The sequence below is a fragment of the Falco peregrinus genome, chromosome 3 (genome assembly GCF_023634155.1).
Source record: "Falco peregrinus isolate bFalPer1 chromosome 3, bFalPer1.pri, whole genome shotgun sequence".
Classification (NCBI taxonomy): Eukaryota; Metazoa; Chordata; class Aves; order Falconiformes; family Falconidae; genus Falco; species Falco peregrinus.
The window spans coordinates 117,930,943-117,953,833 of NC_073723.1; the positions used below are offsets into that span (position 1 = coordinate 117,930,943).

Genomic DNA, 22,891 nt, shown 5'->3' on the forward strand with positions numbered 1-22,891 from the left:
CCTGGTGGGGTGCAGAGGGAGCACCCCCGGTGATGTGCAACCCCGTGGCAAGGTGAAGACACCGCTGTTGCAGAGATGCATCCTCCAAACCCACCCTGGAAGTCTGCCCGGCCGGCTGGGAGAGCTGGGGCAGCACTGTGATGGCACAGCTCACCCATGCGCGGCTTTCCGGGTGCTGCCGTGTCCTGGCTCCCCCTTCAAAGCAGCCCTGGGACCATATCCAAGCTGGATGTGCTTGGCACTGGGGGCAGCTGAGGTTCCCCAGGAATCACATGCCAGGCAATCAGTGGGGCCGAGGGACTGGAGTCACCCCAAGACCCCCGTCCCAGCAGGCTGGGACAATTCTGGAGGCAGTGGGGCCGGTGCAGCTGGGCAGTGGCGTGCTGGCCCGGCAGAGCCCGGAGCTCCGGGAAGAGCCAGGAGCCGGTTTGCTGGCAAGATGCAGCCAGGAAAGGCAGGGACTGACCTGCGGTGAGCCCTGGCTTCCTCCTCAGCCAGCACCAGGCAGGGCGGCGCGGAAAGGGCCCCCCCCCACACCCCCCTGATGTTTGCAGACTGGGGGACGTGTCCCCATGGGGTGCCAGCAAGCAGGGATGGGGTGAAGGCTTTACTGTCCCTTGAGGGGGTTGTGGTCTCTTGGGGAAGGGGGCTCACAGCCTCCCCTCCCCTCGGATGGCCCTGGGACCATCACAGTGTCATCCCCGTTTGGGGACACATCGTGACACTTCTGAAGAAGCAGATGGGACATGACACCCCCCTCCCCCCTGCCAGCCCTGGGCTCTAAAAGCAGGGCACGGGCCCCTCCGCAGTGGCATCAGGCCTGAAGCCCCCAGGCTGGGGAGGGCAATCGAGCCAGAGCTGGGGTCCTGCTCACATTCTGGGGGGCTGCTATGGCTCAAGGGGAGCCTGAGGGGGACACACACAGGGAGGTGGCCGGACGCCCATGTCCCCTGGCCGGACGCCCATGTCCCCTGGCCAGCGGCAGGGCTGGAGTGCCACCTCTCGGGAGAGCCGGGAGAGAGACAGCAGGCAGGCAGGCAGCCTCTACTCCAAATTTTAATGAAACAAATAAGTTAATAATTTAATCAAGTGAGGTAACTAACGCTGGCTGGGCAGGTCTGCGGGGACCAGCCAGCTCCGGGGAGGGTCCTATGGGTTAGTTCTTGTGCGTGGCTGCGGGCAAAGCTGTCGCATGCACCCTCGCCCCACAGCCGGGCACCCACGGCACCCACACACCAACCCACCACCTGCCCACCCACGGCACCCAGCCATCCCCTTGCTGCCCCACGGCCGAGCCGGGGGGGGCAGGCACCCCTGGGGCGAGGAGAGGGGACCAGGGTGGTGCAGGAGCAGCAGGGAGGCTGCAAGCGGCTCCGGCATGGCCCGCGCTGGCCACATGCACTAACGAGGCAAGAAAAACGAGCACGACTGGGGGTACCCGCTGCCAGGAGCAGAGGCACAGGGGGGCTTGGGAAAGGGGGTTGCAAATCCCACGATCCGAAGCCCAGAGAGGGGCTGCACTGGCAGTGAGGGGATCGGTGGGTCCCTGCCAGCCCAGGTCAGATCCCGGGGCTGTGACGATGCAGGTGTCACCGCCAAGCCCCACAGGGCACCGGGACCCCCAGGACCCCCGGCTGTGCGGGAGCAGGAGCCAGCCCCAGCTCAGCAAACTTTGGCACTACCACAGTTGCTTCCAGCCTGGCTCAGCCCAGCGCTGTGGGACTGGAAACCAGTTGCAGGGCTGGGGTTGGGGCAGTGAAGGGGAGTGGGACAGCACAGGAGCTGCCATGGCTCTGCTGCAAGTGGCATGCAATCAGGCATGGCCAACACCAGTCCGTCCCCACCGGGCAGTCACTCCCTCAAGCCCGGCCCGTGCTCCCTGGACCAGAGAGGGGATGGGGAGATGGGGAGGGACAAACTGAGCACCACAGGACCCAGCAGGGAAGAAATCCTCTAAGCAAAAGCGGAGCCTGGGACACAAGAGGGATGCACCTTGGGGACCGCTGTCCCCATTGCCCGTGCCTGCATCCCTCCCTCCTCCACAGCCCCAGCCCAGCCCCTGGGCCACCCTCGTGCAGAGGTTTGTCACCCAGCCCCAAGCTCCCAGGGCACCCAGGTGGGCCCCCACGGGCAGCAGGATCCAGCCCTCGGTGCTGGTAGGGGGGTTTGCTTATTGCCTAAGTCCCCACGGGTTGCTCTTCCCGGGGGTGTTGCATATTAAGACATTATTGCATAAATATATATATATATTCTATATATATATTGCCCTGGGAGCATGCACGGGCAGGCAGAAGGCTCTGCTGTGCTTCTAGAAGTGCAGGTGCAGCAGCAGCGCTGCGAGCAGGGAAAAAACCCAGGCAGAGGACGGTGAGGGGGGACAGACCCCCCCACTCCCCAGCCTGGGGGGCGCCTGCCGCTGCCCTGACCCAGTGCTGCAGCTGAAACCGCACTGGGTCATGCCCCAATGCCCCTGCTCGGCACTGGCAGCGGAGGGGAGATGGAGCCTTGCATAGCTGGCGGTGGCCCCGGCTCGGCTCCGGGGGACCAGGCAGGACCCCACTGGGGAGCTGGACAGGTCCTGAGGGCTGGGGCTGGGGGTACGACCCAAACCCCAGGGGATGGGGCCAGCCTGGAGCATCCCCACCATGGCTGGGGAGCACGCAAGGCCCCAGGAATTGGGGGGCTCTCACCCCCCCGGAAGGGCAGGAGCATGGTCTGGCCATGCCGCAGTGCCACGGGCTCCCACCCCAGCCCCAGAGCTGGCATTTCGCTGCAGCCGTGCCCCCCACAAAGGAAGACTTGGTTCAAGTAACACGGTGAAGGACGTGGCTAGACAGGGCTGGGTGATGCCCTGCTGCCCCCCCCCCATCCCAGCATCCCGTCCCACCGGCTGCACGCTGGCAGGATCCGTCCCGCTGCCTCCCCACTCAGTCCATGTTGGCGCTGGCCGACCTGGAGATGTTGAGGGTCTGGGCAGAGACCGAGATGTCCTCGTGGTCCACGGGGCTGTGGTAGTCGGAGGTGATGTCGGGCTCACAGGGCGGCACCTGCACGGCAGCCAGGCTGAAGGAGTTTGTGGAGCCCTTGCGGAGGCACTGGGAGTAGAGCCCGAGCAGCAGGTCCAGCTTGTGCTCGATGGACTGCACCTGCAATGGCGGGCAGGGCTGAGCGGGTCCCCCCCCCCCGGGACCCGGGGGTCCCCGCTCCCCCATCCCGCAGATGGGACAGTGACACGCTCCCCGAGGGCCGTCCCCTCCTGACCTGCCTCTCCACTTTGACCACACGCCCCATCATGCTGAGCTCGTCCACCAGCTCTGTCTCCAGCGCCGGCTTCTCCCCCTTCTCCCGTATCTTCCTGTCCACAGTCAGGGCCCCCCTGCCCACGATCTGGTCCACGCTGGCAGGGAGGGAAGGGACACAACCTGTCACTCCCAGTGGACCAGACAGCGTGTGAGACCACAAGGGATGGGGACGGGGCTCTGGGAACGTGTCCCACCCATCGTGATGGGCCAGCACCCGTCCCCATAGGCATGGCTAGCAGTGGAAGACCCAGGGTGGCCCAGAGCCCCCCATCACCATCAGCGCAGCTCACCGTGTCTGCAGGCTCTTGATCCTGCCCAGCATGTCCAGGTGGCCAGCTGAGTACTGCTCAATGACATCCTTGACATCGTAGGGTCGCAAGGTCTCCTTGAACTTCCTCTTGGCCACCAGGAACTTCAAGATCCTGCAGGGACACCTGGGCTGGCTGCAGGGCACTGGGAAGACCGGGGTGCCCAGGGGGCTATGCACCCGCAGGGTGAGCAGGGGGTGCGTGCAAAGCACCAGGGTCCGGATCACTGTCCCCATGGGTGGCTGACCCAGGAGCTGTCCCTTCTCCCTGCCTGGCTCGGCCACCACCATGGGCTGGACTGGGGCTCTCCAGACACATCCACTCATCCCCAAGGGCCAAGAGCTGCAGAGGAGCTGGGGATGGCAGGATGTATGCTGGGGGATGCAGGAGGGGATGATCTCACCTGACAGCTCGGATTAGGGTCTTCACCGGTGGCATGATGTCCTCAAAGGTCAGGTCACAGTGGGAACTCTTCTCCTCACCACTGTCCTCCAGCGGGCAGTCAGCTGTGGGTGCCAAGAGTGGGTAGGTGGCAGAGACTGAGGGCTGTCCCCCCGTGCCCTGCAAAACACCTGCAGCCCCCCAGCATGACCCCCCAGCCAGACCCAGACCCCGCCGACAGGGCTTACCTTCAACCGGGGTCCGTGGCTTGAGCCTCAGGGATGCGCGGAAGCGGGTCCGGTCATTGAAGCTCCAGCTCTTCTGCACCTTGGTGGGGCTGGAGGCCTCGGGGATGTCCTCGGTGCTGGGGGAGCGGTGCAGGGGGGGGCCCAGGTGCTGCCGGCCCCGGCTGCCCTGCCGCTGCGAGCTGCTCAGCCGGATGCGCTCCTTGATGCCCATCTTGTTGCTGTGCGGGAGAGCAGGGTGGGCAGCATCAGAGGCAAGCAGGCTCTGGGGGGGACAGGGCAGGGAGCAGACCCCCAGCGCGGGCACACACTGTGCCCACCGCAGTGGGGATGAGGACGGGGCTGGCTGTGCCGAGCTCACGGAGAGCCACTGGCATGCAACGGGCATGAGCCAGGCCAGCAGCAGGCGGTACCACGAGCCCCTGCAGGAGCAGCTCTGGGGTTACTCCTTTAAACATCTTTCCCCCACCCCCTAAGGGCAGAGAAAAGAGGAGACAGACAAGGAGAGCAGGGAGGCAGGTACGGCGGCAGGGAGGACACAGGGTAGAGCCACCGGCACAGCAACCACTGGCCCCACAGGGAACATGGGGCATCCTGGGGCACTCAGACAGGTCCCTTCATCCTCCTCCTCCTCCTCCAGGCTGCACCACCTAACTCAGGCTCACAGAGCAGCCCCCCTCCTGCCCTAACACAAGCTCTGCTCCTGACACCAGCTGCTCCACTGGGTTGGAGGGGGAAACAACAGGCATCGTTTATGTAGGACCTACACAAACCCACCATTTGGTGCTGCCTGACGTGGGGCCACAGCATCCCCGGGACACGCAAGGAGGCCAAGCAGACACACAGCACCACAAGCAGAGGAAGCCGAAGCGGCAGAGGACACGGAGCAAACCCCACACCTGATGCACAATAGGGTCCCCGAGCCCCCAGTGCTGGGGGGACCCCCCAGCTTTCCTGGGCAGGGAGTCACAGGGCAAGGCAGGGGCACAGGCAGGGCACCAGGTGAGGGGGTCCCGGGCAGGCAGGGCTGCCACAAGCCCCTGCAGCAGGCACCAGGACGGGGAGGGCTGCATCCCAGGGGATCAGGCTGCAGGACAGACATGGGATGGGGTTTATCCAGGTGCCTCGGTTTGCCGTTGTTGGATTTGCCAAGCCTAGCACGGCCAGCGGGCTGGGCTCATCCATGCTGCACAGAGGGGGAAACTGAGGCAGGGGACAGCTGGCTCAGCCCAGGCCATGCGGACCCCCTTGCCCTGTGGGAGGATCACCCTCCAGCCTTCACCCCCTCTGCCCCACAGGCAGCAGGCAGGGACAGGCAGGCGGCCAGGACGCAGTACCTCCGTCTCCACGTGCCCCACATCCGCAAGAGCCTCCTCTTACCACTAAAGATCGGGCTGGAGGGTCAGGGCAGAGACACAGGAGAAAACGAGAGTTAGCCCATGGCTGGGAGGGAGAGGAGCATCCCGGGCCACCATGTCCCCGACCCCCCGGGCATGCCCACACCCCCGTGCATGGGTGCAGGGTCCCTGCCCGCGGCCGGTGAGCATCTCCCGCTGCACCAGCCCTGGCCACAGTCCCCACTTTCGCTGTGGAGGCAAAAAGCACAAGTAAAGTTGTTTGTGTAGGTCCTGCATAAACACTAACACCTGCCCTGTGGAGGGAAGTCCGGTTTCTCAGCGATGGAGCTCCGGAAAAAGCAATTTGGTGATGGCACAGTGCCCAGCAGCTGTGTGCTCTGCAGACCCCCGGCCCCTGCCCGCTCGCTGCGGCCACTGCCGGGGGCGAACGTTACCTGAGGCGTAAGCACTTGTGGGGTGGTACGTCCTCCTCCTTCCAGCTTGGGGGTGAATGGGGGGCACAGAAGGTTTGGGGGTAGGTTGGAAGGATGGAAAGGAGGAGGGTGAGCAGGAGGTAGGTTGGAGGGATGGAGAGGAGGAGGGTGAGCAGGAGAAGGGAGAAGAGAGAGAAGATGAGATGTTATGAGAGCTGATGCTTGTGGAGAAGATGAGGGGAGGCTCAGGCTCCCCATCAGGGTGGGATGGACAGGGGGTTGCAGTCCCTCCCCTGCCAGCTCCTGGCTGTTTACCAGGAAACCAAGCCCAGGCTGGTGCTGCTGCAGGGAGGAGCCCCCCAGGCTCATACTCACCTCGGGGCTGGTGGGGGGAGCAGGTCCCCCTTAGCCTCGCGCCCGCAGCAGGGCAGCCGCAGCCCCACGGCTCGGCACATCCCCTCGCAGCGCCAGACCTCCTGCAGCCCCTTCTCCGGCATCACAGGGGAAACTGAGGCACGATGCCCCGGAGCAGCAGTGCCGCCACTCCCCACCTAACCCTGACGCTGGGGCCCCTGGGCAGCAGACCAGCAGCTGTGTGTGGTGGCATGCTGGCATCTCCAGGATGCTCTTCAGCCAGAGGGACCGGGGACGTGGTGCAGAGCAGCTGCCGCCAGCGGCACAGCAGCCTCGAACCCTCTTGTCTCTTCTCGTTGGCACTTGGGCAGCTCAGCATCTCCACTTCCCACTGCAGGCACGGGAAGCCTGTCTCAGAGTGCAGGAACTGGGTTTTGCTCCTTGCCTGGCTCTCCAGCAGGGCCACACAGCTCCAGCCCCACCGGGCTTGCAGCGCTGCTTTTGCAGGGCCACTTTCAGCCATGCTTGGCTACCCCAGGCAAGGTCCCGGCGCTGTGGCCGCATCAAAAAGGGCAGCGAGGTGGAGCTGCATGTTGCAAGAGGCTTCAGGATGGTACCACAGACCAGAATCCGTCCACAGGGACCAGGCGGGCCAGCAGCCAGCAGCAGAGCAGGATCAGCGCCCTGGCACAGTGCTGAGTGGGGAGAGGAGCTGGGGGCTGCCCCACTGGGGTCCAGTCTGGTGGTGACGGGCACCACGGTGGCATCGCAGGTGGACACAGATGAGCAGAGAGAGGACAGAGAGGAGGGAGAATGTGGGGCTGTGGGGCTGCACCCTCCTACCTTTCCCCTGAACAAGCGGCGGGGCTGATGCTTTTCTGGCCAGGGGTGAAGGAGTGATAAGGCGGTGGGGCTCCGTCAGGCAATTTTTTCACCTCTGAATTCCTAAATCCTCCGTTGCGGACTCGGTGTAAATGCTCAAACATTAGGACCAGCTCTCTGAGGTTGGGGTTAAATAAAAACATGGATAAATTAAGCTTTCCAAAGCAAATGAGATGAGCAAACCAAGGCTGAGCAGAGCTGTGTCCTCCTCTGTGCAACCAAAGCAAAACAAGAAGGAAAAACCAGCAGGTTTCTTTCAAAAGACAGCTTAACAGCTCCAGCCAGCGCTGCCGGCAGCGGGTGCTGCTGACACCCGGGAGTGATGGTGCTGGGGGCCGCGGTGCTGGGAAAGGGTCCCACAGAAGCTGGCCACCAGTAGAGGGGTTAGACCGTGCTGGGAAGGATGGGTCAGGCCAGGGACAGGCAGGACAACCACCCTTGCCACGGGGTGGGGACAGGGGGACCTGCCACCATCTGGTCTGGGGGCCTGGGCACAGCTGGAGCAGCCAGGAGGGGAAAGCTCAGACCCAGCAGGGATGGAGCCTGGCCCTATCTCAGCTCCCTGCTGCAGGAGAGATGGCTCCTAGCACAGCAGGAGGGGTCGGCAGAGCCCCCCCCCCCCGCGATGCCCATGCTGGGGGAGCCCAGCACTGCACTCGGTGACACATGAGCAGCCAGATCTCCTCAGCCAGGGACCAGAGGGACCCGCTGTTAAGAGCCCTGTCTTTGAAAAAATAAAGAGTGAAAGAGAACAATGAGTTTGTCACTGCAAAGGAAGACATGGCTGCAGCAGGGGCAGGACACGCAGGCAGAGGCAGGCAGGAGGGCGGGACTGTGGCACACCGCGCCACCGGCAGGAGGACCACATGGCAAACCCTGGTGTGATGGGAACCAACAAGGCATCCAGAAAAGCTTCCGAGAATCTTCGATCCACCTGTAGCGGCAACATCCCAGAGGCCACAGGAGGGGAAAGCGCTGCAGGGATGGGGCATGGGGCTCCCCACTGGACCCCCCCCGCCCGGGTCCATCCTGCCACCGTGCTCAGAGCCGGCTCCTGGCCAGCTGCAGTGCCATCGCCCCAGGCACGAGGTCCCTGCAGCTGGTGGCACCATCATCCTCTTCCCTGCGGCAGTGCTGGAGGAAGGCTATGGATGGGGCGAGAGGGGACAGGGTGGTATGGGTGCCCGGTGCTGTGGGCTGGGGTGATGGTGAGGATGGAGGAGGGTGTTGGGCATTTTGGCAGATGCTGTGCTGGCGCTCCAGCGTCCCAGGGCTGAGCAGGGCATCCAGGATGCTCAACCCCACTGAGCCCTCAGCGGCTTCACGTGGACCCCCATGGCAGGGGCTGCCCAGACTGCTCGTCAGCCCAGGGCCCCACAAGGACCCCCCTGGACCCCCACAGCCCTCGCCTGCACCTTGCCTACCTGAAGGCGGGCAGGAGGCTGTCGTAGTAACACCACGTGGCTGTCAGGTACGAACGGCTGATGTCCGTCGAGTACAGGCGCCAGGCAGCCTGCAGGGCAGCGAGAGCCCGGAGACATCAGGATTAGCCCCTGGGGGGTCAGGAGGCAAGACAACCCCCCCCACACGCTGGCCCTCTCCACCCCCCTTGGCCACCATGGGCAGAGTGTGGCCCAAAGGAGCCAGCTGCCAGATGTGGGGTCAGGCGTTTGGGTCCTGCCCGCAGCAGGCAGGGGCAGGCAGGCAGGGGGGACAGCGGAGCATCCCTGGGAAGGGATGGGGCAGGACACGCCAGCCCTGCACTACCTGGATCAGGTTTGCTGCTGGAGTCCGTCTCTTCTCAAAGTGTTTCTGCCGATGCTGCTCTTGCACTTTGAGGGCGAAGCCAGAGCCCAGGATGCCCTGGGGACAGGAGGGGACGGGGTCTGTGAGTGCTGGCCACACTGCCACCACCAGCCAGCAGAGACGAGGACCGCCCCACCACAGGGGTGGATTTGGCCCCTTTGCCCCCATTTCCACAGGGCAGGAGGAGCAGGGAGACCCTCCCGGGTCCTACTCACGGCGGGCAGTGCGAAGAAGGAGATGCCGAGCAGGGCGAAGCCAGCCGCCAGCATCCGTCCCAGCCATGTCTGCGGTGTCTTGTCCCCGTAGCCGATGGTGGTGAGGGTGACCTGCCCAGGGGCAGAGCAGGGAGAGGCCTGGAGGGAGCTCCCCCCCCGTGGCCCCATCTCACCCTCCTCGTCCCCTCCCGGGGCTGGGGGGCCACGGTGGCCAAGCTTACCGTGCCCCACCATAGGGAGTCGGCGTAGGTGGCGAACTGGGCATTGGCATCCTTCTCAGCCAGGTAGACAAGGAAGGAGGCGAAGATGAGCACCAGGAAGCCAATGTACCAGGCGGTGATGAGCTCCTGATGGGGCACGGGGGGTGAGAGGGGCTTTGGGGAGCAGGGGGAGGGGGTGGGGGGCCAAGCCAGGACCCCGCATCCTCACCTTGCTGTGGGCATAGACAACAGAGCCCAGCAGCTTCCAGGTGCCGCCGCGACGGTCCATGCGCACCATGCGCAGGATCTGCAGGAAGCGCATGCTGCGCAGTGCCGAGGTGGCGAAGATGTTGCCCTGGGTGCCGGCAGCGATGACAGCCACCGAAGCGATGAAGACGATGAAATCTAGGGGACAGCGAGGGTGAGGGGTATGGGCTTTTCTTTAAGATCTGCGGCATGGGTGACACGGCAAGTCCCCAATCTCCGTGCTCCCCGCAACCGCCCCCTCCCATACCTATAACGCAGAAGGGTTTCCTGGCAAAGCGGAAGCGTCCCCTCCAGCCCCGGTAGCGGCAGCAGCAGCCGGCCGCCCAGACGCGGATGATGTACTCCATGCCGAACACCACGATCATGACAAACTCCTGCCGGGGGGGAGAGAAGGGGCAGGAGGGTGAGGTGGGGAGGGCAGGGGCAGGACAGCGTGGGGGACTCAGCTGGGTGGACGGCTTTGGGGTGGGGGTGCGACATGACATTCTGGTGCTGATGATGGTGCAAGGGGGAGCATGGTGTCCCCCCAGGGCCACCGCCCCAACACAGCCCTGGCTGAAGTCAGCCATCCTGGGGGAATCAGGGCAGCGAGACAGGAGCCACAGTCGTCGAGCCTGTCTGAGCAGCCCGGCTCTCCTACCTGTGCCAAGCTCACACCGAGCTGGGTCCTTTTCCTCCGCCGTCAGCATTGTCCTCCTACCTCTCGCACAAACAAGCCCCCGTTCCGCTTACTTGCGGGAAAGTCACAAGGACCTTCCCAAATTAGTCTCCATCACTCGGAAGAACTCCAGCATCAGCTGTTTCTGACAGTTTGGGGGAAAGTTGCCTTTTTTAGCCCCTCCTGCCCTGCCTTTTCCAGTGGCTGCGGTGACGGGCCACCCCGTGCTACGAGGACACCTGCAGCTGCGGGGCCACCCTGAAGCTTCTCCCCAAGGTGCTGGAGAGGCTGCCATCGTTAACACCGACCATCGATAGTGACATCTGGGCTGGGGAAGGGGTCAGAAGGGTTTTTCCCATTATCTTGTCCGAGTTTCTTAAGGTGTAATGTGGGAGGGGGAGTCCCAGTAACAGCCCTGCTCCCCGCTTACCAGGATGAAGAGGCACTCGTTGGCCAGTTTCTGGTGCTCCTGGATGGTGGAGAAGACCGACAGCACCAGGCAGCTGAAGACGAGGAGGAATCTGGAACAAGAGTGTGCTGGCATGGGCACTGGGGCTAGCTGTGGGGGGAGCCCAGCCTGCAGTGGGGCTAGCCGGGGGGGAGCCCAGCCTGCAGTGCTGTCTCCCACTCGCAGCCTGACCCCCGCCTGCTGTGGCTGAGCCACTGGGGACACACTTTGCCCCTAGATGGTGGCATGGAGCAGCGTGGGAGCGCAGGAGCTGCTGCCCGTGGGTGTGGGGGCAGGGCTGTCCCCAGAGCCTGCCTGCCCCGAGGCTGCCCATGGCACTGGGATGCCCAGCGCTGGTAGCACCTCCCTGGGCCGGGGCACCGAGCCCACGTGGGACCCCTCCGTTCCCTGCACATCCCTCTGGGCTTTCTGCCCAGCCTCAGGCAGGGCCCGGGGTCACATATTGCCCCCCAAGCCCCGTGCCCAGAGGGCACATCACTCCCACTGGTCCCCTCAGTGATGGGGACCAGCCCCGCATGGCACCCATGTGCCAGCCCAGGCTGGTGGCACAGCACGTTCCCGGGCTGCCCACAGGCACTGAGGAGGAGGACCAGGCTCCAGCGGCCACGGGGCTCAGTGCCAGGCTCTGCTGCAGCCCTGCAGCCTCTGCCCGGGTAAAACAACTGCTAATTAAAGGCAGGGAGCGAGACAGAGGGTCCCATACTGCAGCAGGGTGCTGCTCCTGCTGCAGAAAGGGGACCAGAACTTCTCCTGAGTGTCCCCAGCATCACCGCCACCGTGGGGACCTGCTGGGGACACAGGGGCCACCTGGGAACAGCCGACCCGGGGGAGAGTTAACAGGGAGATGCTCTGGGGCTACTTGTCCCCAGAGATGGATTAAAACACGAGGGGCTTTGGCCCATTTAAAATAAGGAGGGGGGGGAAAAAATAGAAGCTGAAGCAAATGAAACTCCAAAAATACATTTTTTCCCCTGATCCAGCGATTCTAAAAATGGAAAGCGGAGGGCTTGTGCCACTGGCCCACGTGATGGTGTGCAAAGGGCCACTGCTCCGCCAGAGCCAGCTCTGTACCAGCACAGGGGGTCCGGGCACCCACAGCCCCACGGGCACTGCGGCCCCACCGCGCCGCGGGGAGGCACCACAGGGGCAGCCAGGCTGAGGCCAGCAGTGTGAGCGAGGTGGCCCAGGCACCCTGTCCCTGAGCTGGTGGGCACCCATCTGGCTCCCCCAGCACCATCCCCCCATGGGGAGCAATGCCTGAGGGACCTGTCAGTGATGCTCCAGAGAGCCGGGGGGGCTCAGCTTGGGAGATGCTGCCTGATACCTGCTTGGAAGGACTTTCCCGTCTCTTCTTGTGGCTGATGCAGAACTGTACAGCCGAACCGACTGTTCAGGCTGGCCGAGGAGTGAAACCAGAGCTGACCCGCAGGGAGGCACTGGGTGATGCAGGGCAGAGGGGATGATGCTCTGTGCCCTCTGCAGAACCACCCGGCACAGACCCTGAGTGCTGGGGGTGGGGGGAGCTGAGGGTCCCCACAAGGCTGAGCATGGCCCAGGGCCACACGAACCCACCCACCGAACCCACCCACCAAACCCACAGTTTGTGCTGTGTAGGGCTGGGGGCTCTGCAGCCCTGATCATGGCATGGGGGGACTGCCAAGTCCCACAGTGGGGCAAGGCAGATAGCACCCAGCCTAAAGGGTACAGGTAGGTCCCCTTCCCCAAAACTGCTGGGAGGGGAAACTGGACATGGGACTGATGGCAGAGAAACCCCAGGGAACGGGAGAAGGGCTGGATCCAGTGCAGGGAGAAGGGAGAACCGGAGCCACACACCACATGCCAGCTACAAGAATGAAGGGGCCGGGGGTGCTGCAGCCTCGCCACAGCCGTGCCCTCGCTGCGGAGGATGATGCTCCTCTCCCAGGCACTCCCCATCTTCGAGGCAGAAGGCTGGAGCCAGTTCCTTCTCCCTCTGAATTATTAATCAAGCCCCTTTCCTCCAACACAGCAGTTCTGCCATTAACTCCTCCAGCACAGCTGGCAGCACAGCCGGGCACAGCGGTACCCCCATCCTGCCCGTACCAGTACGGAGCAGGCACCGAGCAGGTCGCCGGCCCCCTGGCCACAGCCTTGGTCTGAGGAGCAAAACAAGACCTGGTGGAGCAGCCCAGAGCAGAGCCCTTCTGCTTCGTGCATCATCGGCAATAAAGATTATACAATCAGGATTTAGCAGGCAATTACACGGGCAGTGAAGCACAAAGCAGAGGAGAAGGCAGAAACCTCCCAGCCTGCTAAGATTTGTGCCTCTCGCTCCGTCCAAGGAGCAGGGAGGGGGATCTGTGGTGCCTGGGCACACACTGTTCCCGTGGGGACACGCTGTGGGTGGCCCTGCCTCGAGCAGCAACAAGTCTCGGTGCCTCTGCACCCAGCCGGAGCCCCACTCGTCACCCGTCCCCACAGCAGCACCGCCAGCAACGTCGCTGGTCAGTAAAGCTGTGCCACTGGGGCGGCGATGGAAACCTGCACCCCTGGGGTGGGTACGCCTCCCGCCAGGAATCCCACAGGATTCGGTGAAGGATATGGGCATGCGAGGCCCCATAGGGCTGGCTGGGAGAGAAACTTTCTGGGAACACATCACCTGCTAGGAATTAACTTGTAAAGCCTTGGGCAAATGCCCCGTCCCGCTGCCGGCAGTGCCTAAGCGGCTTAGGGAAAGGGTCAGATGCCTGAAGGCAGCTCAACCAGCCAGGATCCAGCCATCCCCCCCCCCGCCCCAGTCCTCCCTCTGGGGCACAAATACTGCTCTCAGCAGCTCTGCCCCGCACCAAGGGCTCAGCCACCCTCCATCACACACTGCCTGGTGCTGGCAGTGCCAGGCTCCCCACCGGCGCACTCCCCCCAAAATCACTGTGCTTCCCACCCACCAAGTGGGGCCAATAAAAAAAAAAGGGGGGGGGGGGGGGAGTGCTGTCAGGGAAAATGGGGATTGGGCGGAGATGGTGGGGCAGGAGCCTTGCTGCCCCCCCCGCTCCCCTGCACCAGGGTCCTGCAGGATGGAGGGAGCAGATGCTGTTGTTGCTGAGCTGGTGCATCAGCTCTCCCCAAGAAACTTGCCATCGCCAGCCCCCACCAGCTGGCAGCCCCCTCCCCGAGGGGCTGCCACCGTGGCCCACACACCTCGCTGCCTACACACATCCCTGCGCCAGAGGGGACGTGCCACTGGCAGCCTGGGCACAGGGACGGGACCCCTCTGGCTGCTCTCACCCCTCCAGAAGCAAAGCCTGCCCGCAGGAACACGCCTCCCCAAAATGATAATTAAAACCCGGCGGGGGGTCCGGCTCGGAGAAGGCAAATCTCCTCACATTAATCTTCATTAGAGCGGACTTTGCCATATGCTCCTGCCCGCACCGGCAGCACGGTGCCGGTGGAGGAACAGGTGAGCCGGGAAAGCTGCTGAGCTTGGGGAAAGTGGGGCCAGGTCAGTGAGGAGTGGTGCTGGGCAAGGGGGCACCAGACAGCACCCAGTGCCCACCTGAACACCCCTGGGCAAACGGGCTGCACCCCGGTATAGCCCGGGCAAAGCCGCGGCATCCCAGAGCAGACGGGACAGTGATGCTCAGAGCCCGCGCGGTGGGGTGGCTGCGTCCCCCAGCCCCAGCAAGCAGCCGGTGTCCAGGGTCCAAAGTGGGGGTGACGCTGGGCACCCCCGTGCCCTGGCAGGGCTAGCCCCTCACTCGCTTTGCTCCCCCTGCAAGGAAGCCCCAGGCTGGGGGCGCAGCCTTGCGCTGCCAGTCCGGCAATAACTCAGCGGAAGGAAAATAGCACACGCTGTACGATAAACAGCTGAGCCAGGGGACGAGCGAGCAAACAGCCTCTGCCGAGTGGCACGGCTGCCTTCCCCTGCCAAGGCTGGCCCCAGCATGGCGCTGGGCAGCGCTGGGTGCCCAGCCAGGCTGTACCCCCAAGCTGTGCCACCGTGGGAAATGGCTGTTTGGACCAAAACTGCCCAAGCCCAGCTCTGGTGGGGATGGGGACAGGGATGGGGACAGTGCTTCGCTCTCCAGCAGCGAGGTTCAGCTCCTCGAGCGCTGTCTGCAGCTGTATAAACAGCATGTCTTATAAATCCCCTGTCCCTCGCCCCAGCAACCCTTTAGGAGAGGTGGAGCAGGCAGCCTGTCTGCTCCGGGGGATATAAATAACCGGGGTGTAGTGGGCCTGTTTGCGTCCGTAACCATGGCAGGGTCCATCCCGCGCTGTGCTTCTGCCCGCAGCGCAAAAGAGCAGAGAAGCAGAAAAGCACCCAGCGTTTCCCCATGGTCAGGGAAACCAGATCTGGAGCCAGGAGCCAGCCAAGCCCCACCGGCACCGCAGACCCCAGCATGCGCTCAGAGCCCGGCCACGACCTGGTTGTCAGCACCAGGAGAGGAAAGGTGCTGCTGTGAGAGCCCTCCTCGCCCTCAGACCCGGGGGTCCTGGGGGGATGAAGGCAGGACAGGGTGTTCCCGGCACCTTGGCACAGGCTAAAAGCAGGGCTGGGATGAAGAGCCTGCCTGCAGGCTGCACACCTCCTCGGTGGCACCCATGGCACGGACCCAGCAGCACCCACTGCAGCAGCTCCAGATGACATGCCGCAGCGCACAGGAGCCGATGGCCCCAACAGCTTTGTGCTTCGGTGAGCAGGAGCCAAAACCTGCAGCCAGCATCACCCATCACCCTTGTGCTGCACGTGCCCACACCCCCGTGCCACCCACTGCCCCCCAGCACCCTGGCCCCGCAGTCCCCATGGGGAGCACGGTCACAAGGCTCCTGCGGAGGCTGCCAAGACGCTCACACGGAGCTGCCGAGATAGTTTTGCTCTTGAATCATCTGGCAAAGAGCTGGCTTAAGGGAGTGGGAAAAGAAAACCAGTGTGTTTTCAGATGGACCCGATGGGCCTTGCACCCCAGGAGAGGGATCAGGGCTGTCCCCACCCTCCAGCACTTGGGGACTCCCCGGGGGACCAGGGATCTTTGGGGCACAGGGACACAAGTGGCCTCAAGAAGCTGAGGCAGGCTGAGACCCCAAATGCGTTGCACGGGGGGCAGAAGCACCCACAGGCAGAGGGGACAGGTCTGGGTGCTCACTCGGCCCCACTCCAGCCCTCGCCCCCAGGATTGCTGCTTGGAGGGAACAAATAACCGAAATCTCTCCAGGGTGACCGAGCATCACCCCTGCACCCCCCAGCAGTGGGGCTTCCCCCCATCCTCACCATCGGGGCTGGCCAGTCTCAGGCACTCAAACTGGCACCTCCTGCTCTGGGCTGGGGTGGGGGTCCAATGGGACCAGCAAGAGAGGAGAGGAGGATAAAAAAAAAAAAAAAAAAAAAAAAAAAAAGAAAAATCAATGTACAGTTTCATGTTGCGCCAAAGTTGCTTAATTTTATGCCCCGGTGACACCACATCAGACTGGGGAAACTGCTGTGCCGGCTTCTCTTCCCACTGGCATTTCCCCCAAATGCAGCTCCCGTTTCAAGCCTGGGCAAGGTGAGGGGGGCAGCCCCGTGAGCAGAGCCCCCCTGCTCGAAGGGCACGGCTCCAGCGGGCACAGGCTCCCCGGCCCTTTTTATCCTGGCCATGTAGATAGGAAGCCACCCCAGCCCCTGTGGGAGATGCCAGCGACAGCAAATTAAGACTCCGGAGCTTAATAGAAGAGGTTTTTCCCAAGCAAGGGTAATGCAGGGGATGAAGCAATTTCCCTGCAAACCCTCCGGGGCTCCAGCCCATCGAATGGCCCCGGTGGGATGGCCAGGGCTTGGGCTGGAGCTGCTGCAGGCGCTGACCCCAGCACGGCCGGGAAAGCGCTTTCCCGCTTGCCAAGTGGTGATGGAGGGATGCGGGGAGATCGGGGAGCACAGGAGAGCCACCTGCGCCACAGCAGGGCCGGGATGCAGCAGGGGTCCTGAGCCATCCTGCCCACCACCTGAACAGGACCTGAGCACAGAGGAGTGCCGGGAGAGCCCAGCTGTCAGCAGCCTGGTCCCTGGCCAGCAGCTGGCCGGTGCATGGGGGGGGACCCGCCAACTACTGCCCTGTGCCCATCACCCCCCCAGCATCCTGCTGCCCCGAGCCAGCAGGGATTTCCCACGGCCCTGCGGCGCCTGGCCAGAGCCAGGGAGAGCCCGTCCCTGGCATCGCTCACCCAGTGCCAGGGCTGCTGCGGGGCACTGCCGGGAGCTGCCACCCCTCTGCCCCCACAACGGACACGGGGACCCAACGCATGGCAAGGGATGGGCACCCCCCCGAGCCCTGCACTCCCCTCTCCGCCTCACCCCAGGCAGGTGGAGTGTGATACTTTCACAAGGCAAATAAAACCTCAGCAGCACCTAACGGGGTGCTGCCAACGGCAGCAGGCAGGGGAGGCAGCTGGCTGGCCCGGCACGGGGACTGCTGGTTCAGGGAGGGGGTTGTAGGATGCTACCGGTGCTGTCAGCTCAGTCTTCCCTAATTTGCTCCAGGTCAGACTGTTCCTTATTAAAGCGTTCCTCTAGGAAATGGAAAAGAGCCGAGCTGAGCTTCTGGCGCACCCAGGAGCTCCATAACCACTGACACGAGGTCCCGGAGCCCGGCTTCCATGGAGGCAGCAGCACCGAGAGCCACTGGCCATGTGCGACGGGGGGGCTGGCAGATGGGGAGAGGGTGCCAGCGAGCCCGGCTGCAGGGACAAGCCGCAAAGAAGCCGGGAACAGCTGGAACTGGGAGCCTGGCCGGTGGAGCTCCAGGCTGCAGGAGACCCCTCAGGTGACGGGGAACGTGGCCACAGGGCCAGGCTGGCAGCGATGCCCACGCCAAGGGCAGAAGCCCACAGCAGCTCTGCCCAGAGCGCGGCTATCACCGACAGCTGCACACGACAAAAAGCAGGAGCTGGGTATGACAGCAGCCTTCCCATTTGCTTAAGGGGAGATGGGAAAATGAAATATTTATTTTGCCTTCTGGTTCTAAAGCCTTTAAGTTAACGCTCTGGTCACACTCCCAGATTTGCTCTGTAAGCTCCAGGGCTAGAAATTCTCATTTCAAGAGGGCAAGGCAGAGCTTTGCAAGCCCGGCGAGCCAGCTGAGCCCAAGCGCGTGCCTCCACGGCCCAGCCACGGTCAGCGCGGGGTTGGAGAGGACGGGGACGGCCAGCCACCACCGCACAGCTCAGCCCCAGCTTTACACCCACACAGGCACCCACCCTCACACCGTCCCCTTCCTGCAAACGGGAGCTGGAGCACGGGATCCTGCAGGGACACCCAGCACGGGGGGCTCGAGGGATCTTGGCAGAGCCCAGCGGCAGCCCCGAGCCCCCCCAGCCCATCGGGCAGGGCTGCAGGCAGATGCCTGGCACGGCTCAGGGTCAGTGGTGCAGCCACCAAAGCATCCTGCAAGGTGGAACAGCACCAGCCCAGCCCAGAGCAGGCGTGGGGGGCAGGATGCTATTTGGGATAAATTTGCCGACAGAAAGAGATTGAACTTGTCCAATAAACGGTATCAGTTCAGCCCAGCTACATGCTCCCCGACACCGACTGCTCAGGGGAGGGAAGCGCCTCGCTTCTCAGCGGGTATTTCCATTTTAGCAGTTTTCAGCCCTGTCTCAGAGCCAGGGCTGCTCAGGGGGAGGCAGCACGCAGCCGTGACTCAGTCCTGTGACCAGCACTGCCCCAACCTTGGGTCATGGGCTCCATCTCCCCCCTGCCTCCATCTCCCCCCCAAACAGGGGTAACACCTTCCTCCTCTTTTTTTTTAAAACCCCCTCAGGTATTGAGGCACATGAATCATCCCCAAGAACTTCACTACCCCAGCACTGCAACAGCTTAGCGGCTCCCATCTGCTGCAGGAGAGCAAAATAAAACCCACCAAACGCAACTTGGAAGAAGCCAGAAATTCGCAATATTTACAGGAAAGTCCGCACAGAACAGCCATCCACACCTTGCACCCACTGCAGCATCTCCCCACAGGATGCAGGGGGTCCCTGGCAGGACTGCCTGCCTTGTAGCACACCTCAGCCGTCAAACTAAGCCAGCAAGCGAACATTAAACGCTTAATTAAGATGATTTGCTCCTGCTATCGACTGCTGTGCATCTTGCCCACGCAGGGCAAAGCCCAGGTCCTGAGAGCTGGGGAGGGAACTGGGGCTCGGTGGGCTCCGCAAGGGGAGCTGCTTGGTCCGATGCGGTTGTTTCTGGGGCAAAACGTGCGCAGGTCTGGAGGAAGAATTGGTGGAGGACACTCGGGCGCACGCGTCTCAGCCGTTGGACGAGTAGGGGCATCTCTCTTCCAGCGCCTGGCTAGTGCCTATGCAAAAAAGCCTGATCCCCCTCCCCTAGCAGGAGGTTTTGGCTGCCATCACCAATTCCTTGCAGGAAAAGCTCTTTCGAGGGCAGTATTTGCAGCGTAGGTATTATTGCCGAAGCACACTGCGGAGGTGTCGCAGGCGTTACAAATGGGCCTCGGGCTCCTCTCCCAGCTCCCCCGGGAGCTCAGGTGCCCTCTTATCCAGTGACAAATTCATCCTGCCACCTCAATGTGCTAACTTAGGCAAGACCCACTTTCCTGCCTCTTAACGAGCTCTAGCTCACACACCCCACTAACAACTCAGCACCGCATTACCGCTCCCGAGTGCGGAGAGAGAGGCAGGTTTTTGGCTCACGCTCTCGGTGAGGGTCTGTTCCCAGCACGGTGGGGCACGGTGCACACGCCTGGCACGCACGGGGCAGAAAAAAGAACCTCCTTCCCCATGGCTGCAGCCGGCCAGGGAGCGGTGGTGTCCCAGCTGTCCCAGCCGCACAGCTGGAGCAGAGTGGGGGTCCTGGGTTGGGGTACCCAGAACAACCCCCCAGCACGGAGCCTCCCTCCCTCCCTGCAGCTCAGCCTCCAGCTGAGCCCGCACGTCTTGGAGAAGCTTCCGCTTTGCAGAAGCCATGGGATGCCCAGGTCTGGCGAGGAGAGCCGGAGCAGCACCGCGCTGCCTAGAGAACCGCAGTGAGCCAGGGCAGGGAGCAGACATGCACCTGGGAGCATCCCCAGCTCCATCGCTGGAGAGGGATGTGGTAGAGCTGGGCATCGACAGCAGCCGTGACCCAGGAACGGGCACAGCTCCCAGGGTACAGCTGCCGGCTTGCACAAGAACACCCACTCCCCACTTTCTTTCCCCCATCCCATCCAGGTGTGGCTCCGGGGGTGCTGGGCTGGCACTCCTGCTGCGTCCCACCACTGCTACATGTACAGCACAGGATAGGGTCCCCGTCACCCCTGCAGGGCTCCCCACAGGCTCTCAGAGACCCCCGCTGCACCCCAGGCCCACACAGTGAGGGGCTGTGCCATGTCCTGTGCCAGGCTCCTTGCCGGTGCCCTGGGCAAGGGCTCACTGGCCCTGGGCCACCCCGGGACCCTGTCCCATCCCCCGGGGACACGCTCAGCCTCCTCGCACCGCAGCCTGGCGCGAATCCGCCACCGGACTCAGCCCCCGACGCTCGCCAGCCCCCCGCCACTCGCCAGATGGGAGCTCCCTGCTTGCCAGCCGCCCGGGGTCACTTGCCAGCCCCGGGCTCCGCCGCTCGCCAGCCCCCCGGGGCTCCCCACTCGCCGGCCACTGGTCCCGCCGGTCGCCAGTCCCCCGGGGCCGGTCGCCAGCCCCGGGCTCCGCCGCTCGCCCCCGCAACGCGCTGCTCCTATCGCACCGGCCCCGCTGCCGGGACCGGCCCCGCCGCAACCGCCCCCCGCCAACCCCTCAGGGAGAAACTTCCCCGGTGGAGCCCGGGCTCGCCCCGAGGGGGGCTGCCCCGCGGGTCCCCGCTGCTCCCCGCGCCCTCCCCCCGCTCCGGCGGGCACCGGCAGCGCCCGGCCCCCGCCCGGCCCCCCGGGCCCCCCGGAGCAGCCGCCCCCCGCGCCCCCGGTACTCACATGAAGACGTGGTAGACGAAGGCCCACCCGCGGGGCCGCTCCAGCACGTTGTAGAGGCAGTTCTGCAGGCGGCGGCGGCAGCAGCGCGGCGGCCCGGCGGGGCGGGCGGCGGCCCCGGGACGCGGCCCCGCCAGCAGCCCCCGGCGACGGGGCGGGGGGGTCCCGCCGGGCGGCTCCGCGCCCTCGGTGCGCACCGCCGTCAGCGCCGCCGCCATGGCCCGGCGCCCCCCTCAGCGCTCCGCCGCCCGCCGCATGGCCCCGCCGCCGCGGGACCCCCGGGCCCGCTCCCCGCTGCCACCTGCCTTTAGCTGCCCGCCGCCGCCGCCGGGCCCTCCCCCGCCGCCGCCCCGCCGGGGCCGGCCCGCCCCGCCGTACCTGGCCCCCGCCCCCGGGGCTCCGCCGGGGTGGGAGCCGGGCACGCACACGCGCCCGTAGCAGCCCCCGGGGGGTGGAGGGGCAGGAGTGCCGGCTGCCCCGCCGTCAGCCCCCGGCCCGGCTCGGGGGGTCTTCCCCACCAGGTCCCTGGGGACCGGGAGCTCCCGCTGCGCACAGCAGCGGGCAGAGAGTGCCCGGACCATGGGCTGTGCAGCATCCCACAGGCGAGCATCCCGGGTCACGGGGTGTGCAGCATCCCACAGGTGAGCATCCTGGACCACGGGGTGTGGAGCATCCTGCAAGCGAGCATCCCAAACCACGGGTACAGAGCATCCCACGAGCAAGCATCTCAAACCATGGGGTACAGAGCATTCTGCCAGTGAGCATCCCAAACCACAGACAGGGCATCCCGCCAGTGAGCATCCCAAACCACAGACAGGGCATCCCGCCAGCAAGCATCCCAAACCACAGAGTATGGAGCATCCCACAAGTGAGCATCTCAAACCATGGGGTACAGAGCATCCCACCAGTGAGCATCCCGAACCACAGACAGGGCATCCCGCCAGCGAGCATCCCAAACCATAGACAGGGCATCCCACAAGTGAGCATCCCGAACCACAGAGTACGGAGCATCCCGCGAACGAGCATCCCAAACCACAGACGGAGCATCCCATGAGTGAGCATCCTGAACCGTGGGGTATGGAGCATCCTGGGCACAAGCCTCCCAGACCTCACAGGATCGAGCATCTCTGGAGCTGCCCCCGGCCACCAGGCTCGCAGCATCCCAGGCACGAGCTTCCCAAGGCAGCCAGCACCAAGCCTGCCAGGCTGCCTGGCAGCGAGCACCGCAGGGCAGGGCATCCCCCCTTCCCCTCCCTTGCTCTAGGTCTAGGAACTGCTGGAGGCACCGAGGTGTAGAGGAACACCAAATACCTACAGAGAGGCTTCACGTTGCTTGGGAAGGACATATCCTCATCCTCCCCATCCCAGGCCAGGAGCCTGTTCCCCCTGGTGTCCCTGCAGCAGCCAGAGCTCACCCCACCCGCACCTATCCATCCTTTGCAGACTCAGCTTCGAGCCAGGCTCCAAGTGTTTCCCAACCAACACCCACAGCCATTTGCTCTTCCACCTTATTGCCCTGGGCTCCCACTAACAGATGGGGAAACTGAGGCACGCTGCTGGGCATCCCCTTTCCAAGCAAGCCAGGGGCAGCGGTTCCCCGTCCCAGCTGTATCCACACGGTCTCCACAGCTTTGCAGAAGCTGGGTCCCCCCACCCCACACAGGTGCCCAGGGCCTGTGCTCATGGAGAGGAGAGCAAGTTAAAGGCTTTGGCCAGTGAATTATTTAACGTGGTGGTTGGAGATCCTGGCACCGGCGCGGGCCCTCGTGAGCACTGCGGTATTTGGTAGGTCTCAGGAAACACACTCAATAAATAGACGATCGTAGTTACTGGGGCACGGGGGAAATGGTGCTGGTAAAACCCACCCCAGGAACCAGCCTGCAAACCCCCGCTCCGAGGATGCCCTCTCCCTCCCACCCCCACGCAGACCTCATGGCAGCGAGATGGGGCCGAGAGCCGTGTCCGTGGAGGCTGAAATCCTCTAAACCCAAACCAAATTCTCCCCAGTGAATCCGCGGTGTCTCCTCCACGCTCCCCTCCAGCTCTCACCCCTTTGGGTCCCTTTGACCGCACTCCCCAGGGGGATGCAGCCCCTGGAGCATGGCCCCAGCTGTGCACA

The 22,891-nt window shown here is 64.1% G+C and overlaps 1 protein-coding gene across 3 annotated transcripts; it reads right to left on the reverse strand.

The window, feature by feature from the left end:
• Positions 1 to 1,043: 1,043 nt before the first annotated feature.
• KCNQ4 (potassium voltage-gated channel subfamily Q member 4) lies at positions 1,044 to 21,078 on the reverse strand. Of its 3 annotated transcripts, XM_055800906.1 has the most exons (15): positions 20,776 to 21,078; positions 10,820 to 10,910; positions 9,979 to 10,105; positions 9,694 to 9,869; positions 9,486 to 9,611; positions 9,265 to 9,375; positions 9,011 to 9,106; positions 8,668 to 8,756; positions 7,205 to 7,360; positions 6,029 to 6,073; positions 4,240 to 4,457; positions 4,014 to 4,116; positions 3,593 to 3,724; positions 3,262 to 3,397; positions 1,044 to 3,146 (listed from the first exon to the last, which is right to left on the reverse strand). In XM_055800906.1, exons 1-15 carry the CDS (start codon positions 20,988 to 20,990, stop codon positions 2,928 to 2,930), a joined length of 2,040 nt encoding a protein of 679 aa, XP_055656881.1. In that variant the 5' UTR covers positions 20,991 to 21,078; the 3' UTR covers positions 1,044 to 2,927. The 3 variants fall into 3 exon arrangements, with proteins under 3 accessions (XP_055656881.1, XP_055656880.1, XP_055656879.1); XM_055800905.1 differs by lacking the exon at positions 7,205 to 7,360; XM_055800904.1 differs by lacking the exon at positions 6,029 to 6,073.
• Positions 21,079 to 22,891: the final 1,813 nt, after the last annotated feature.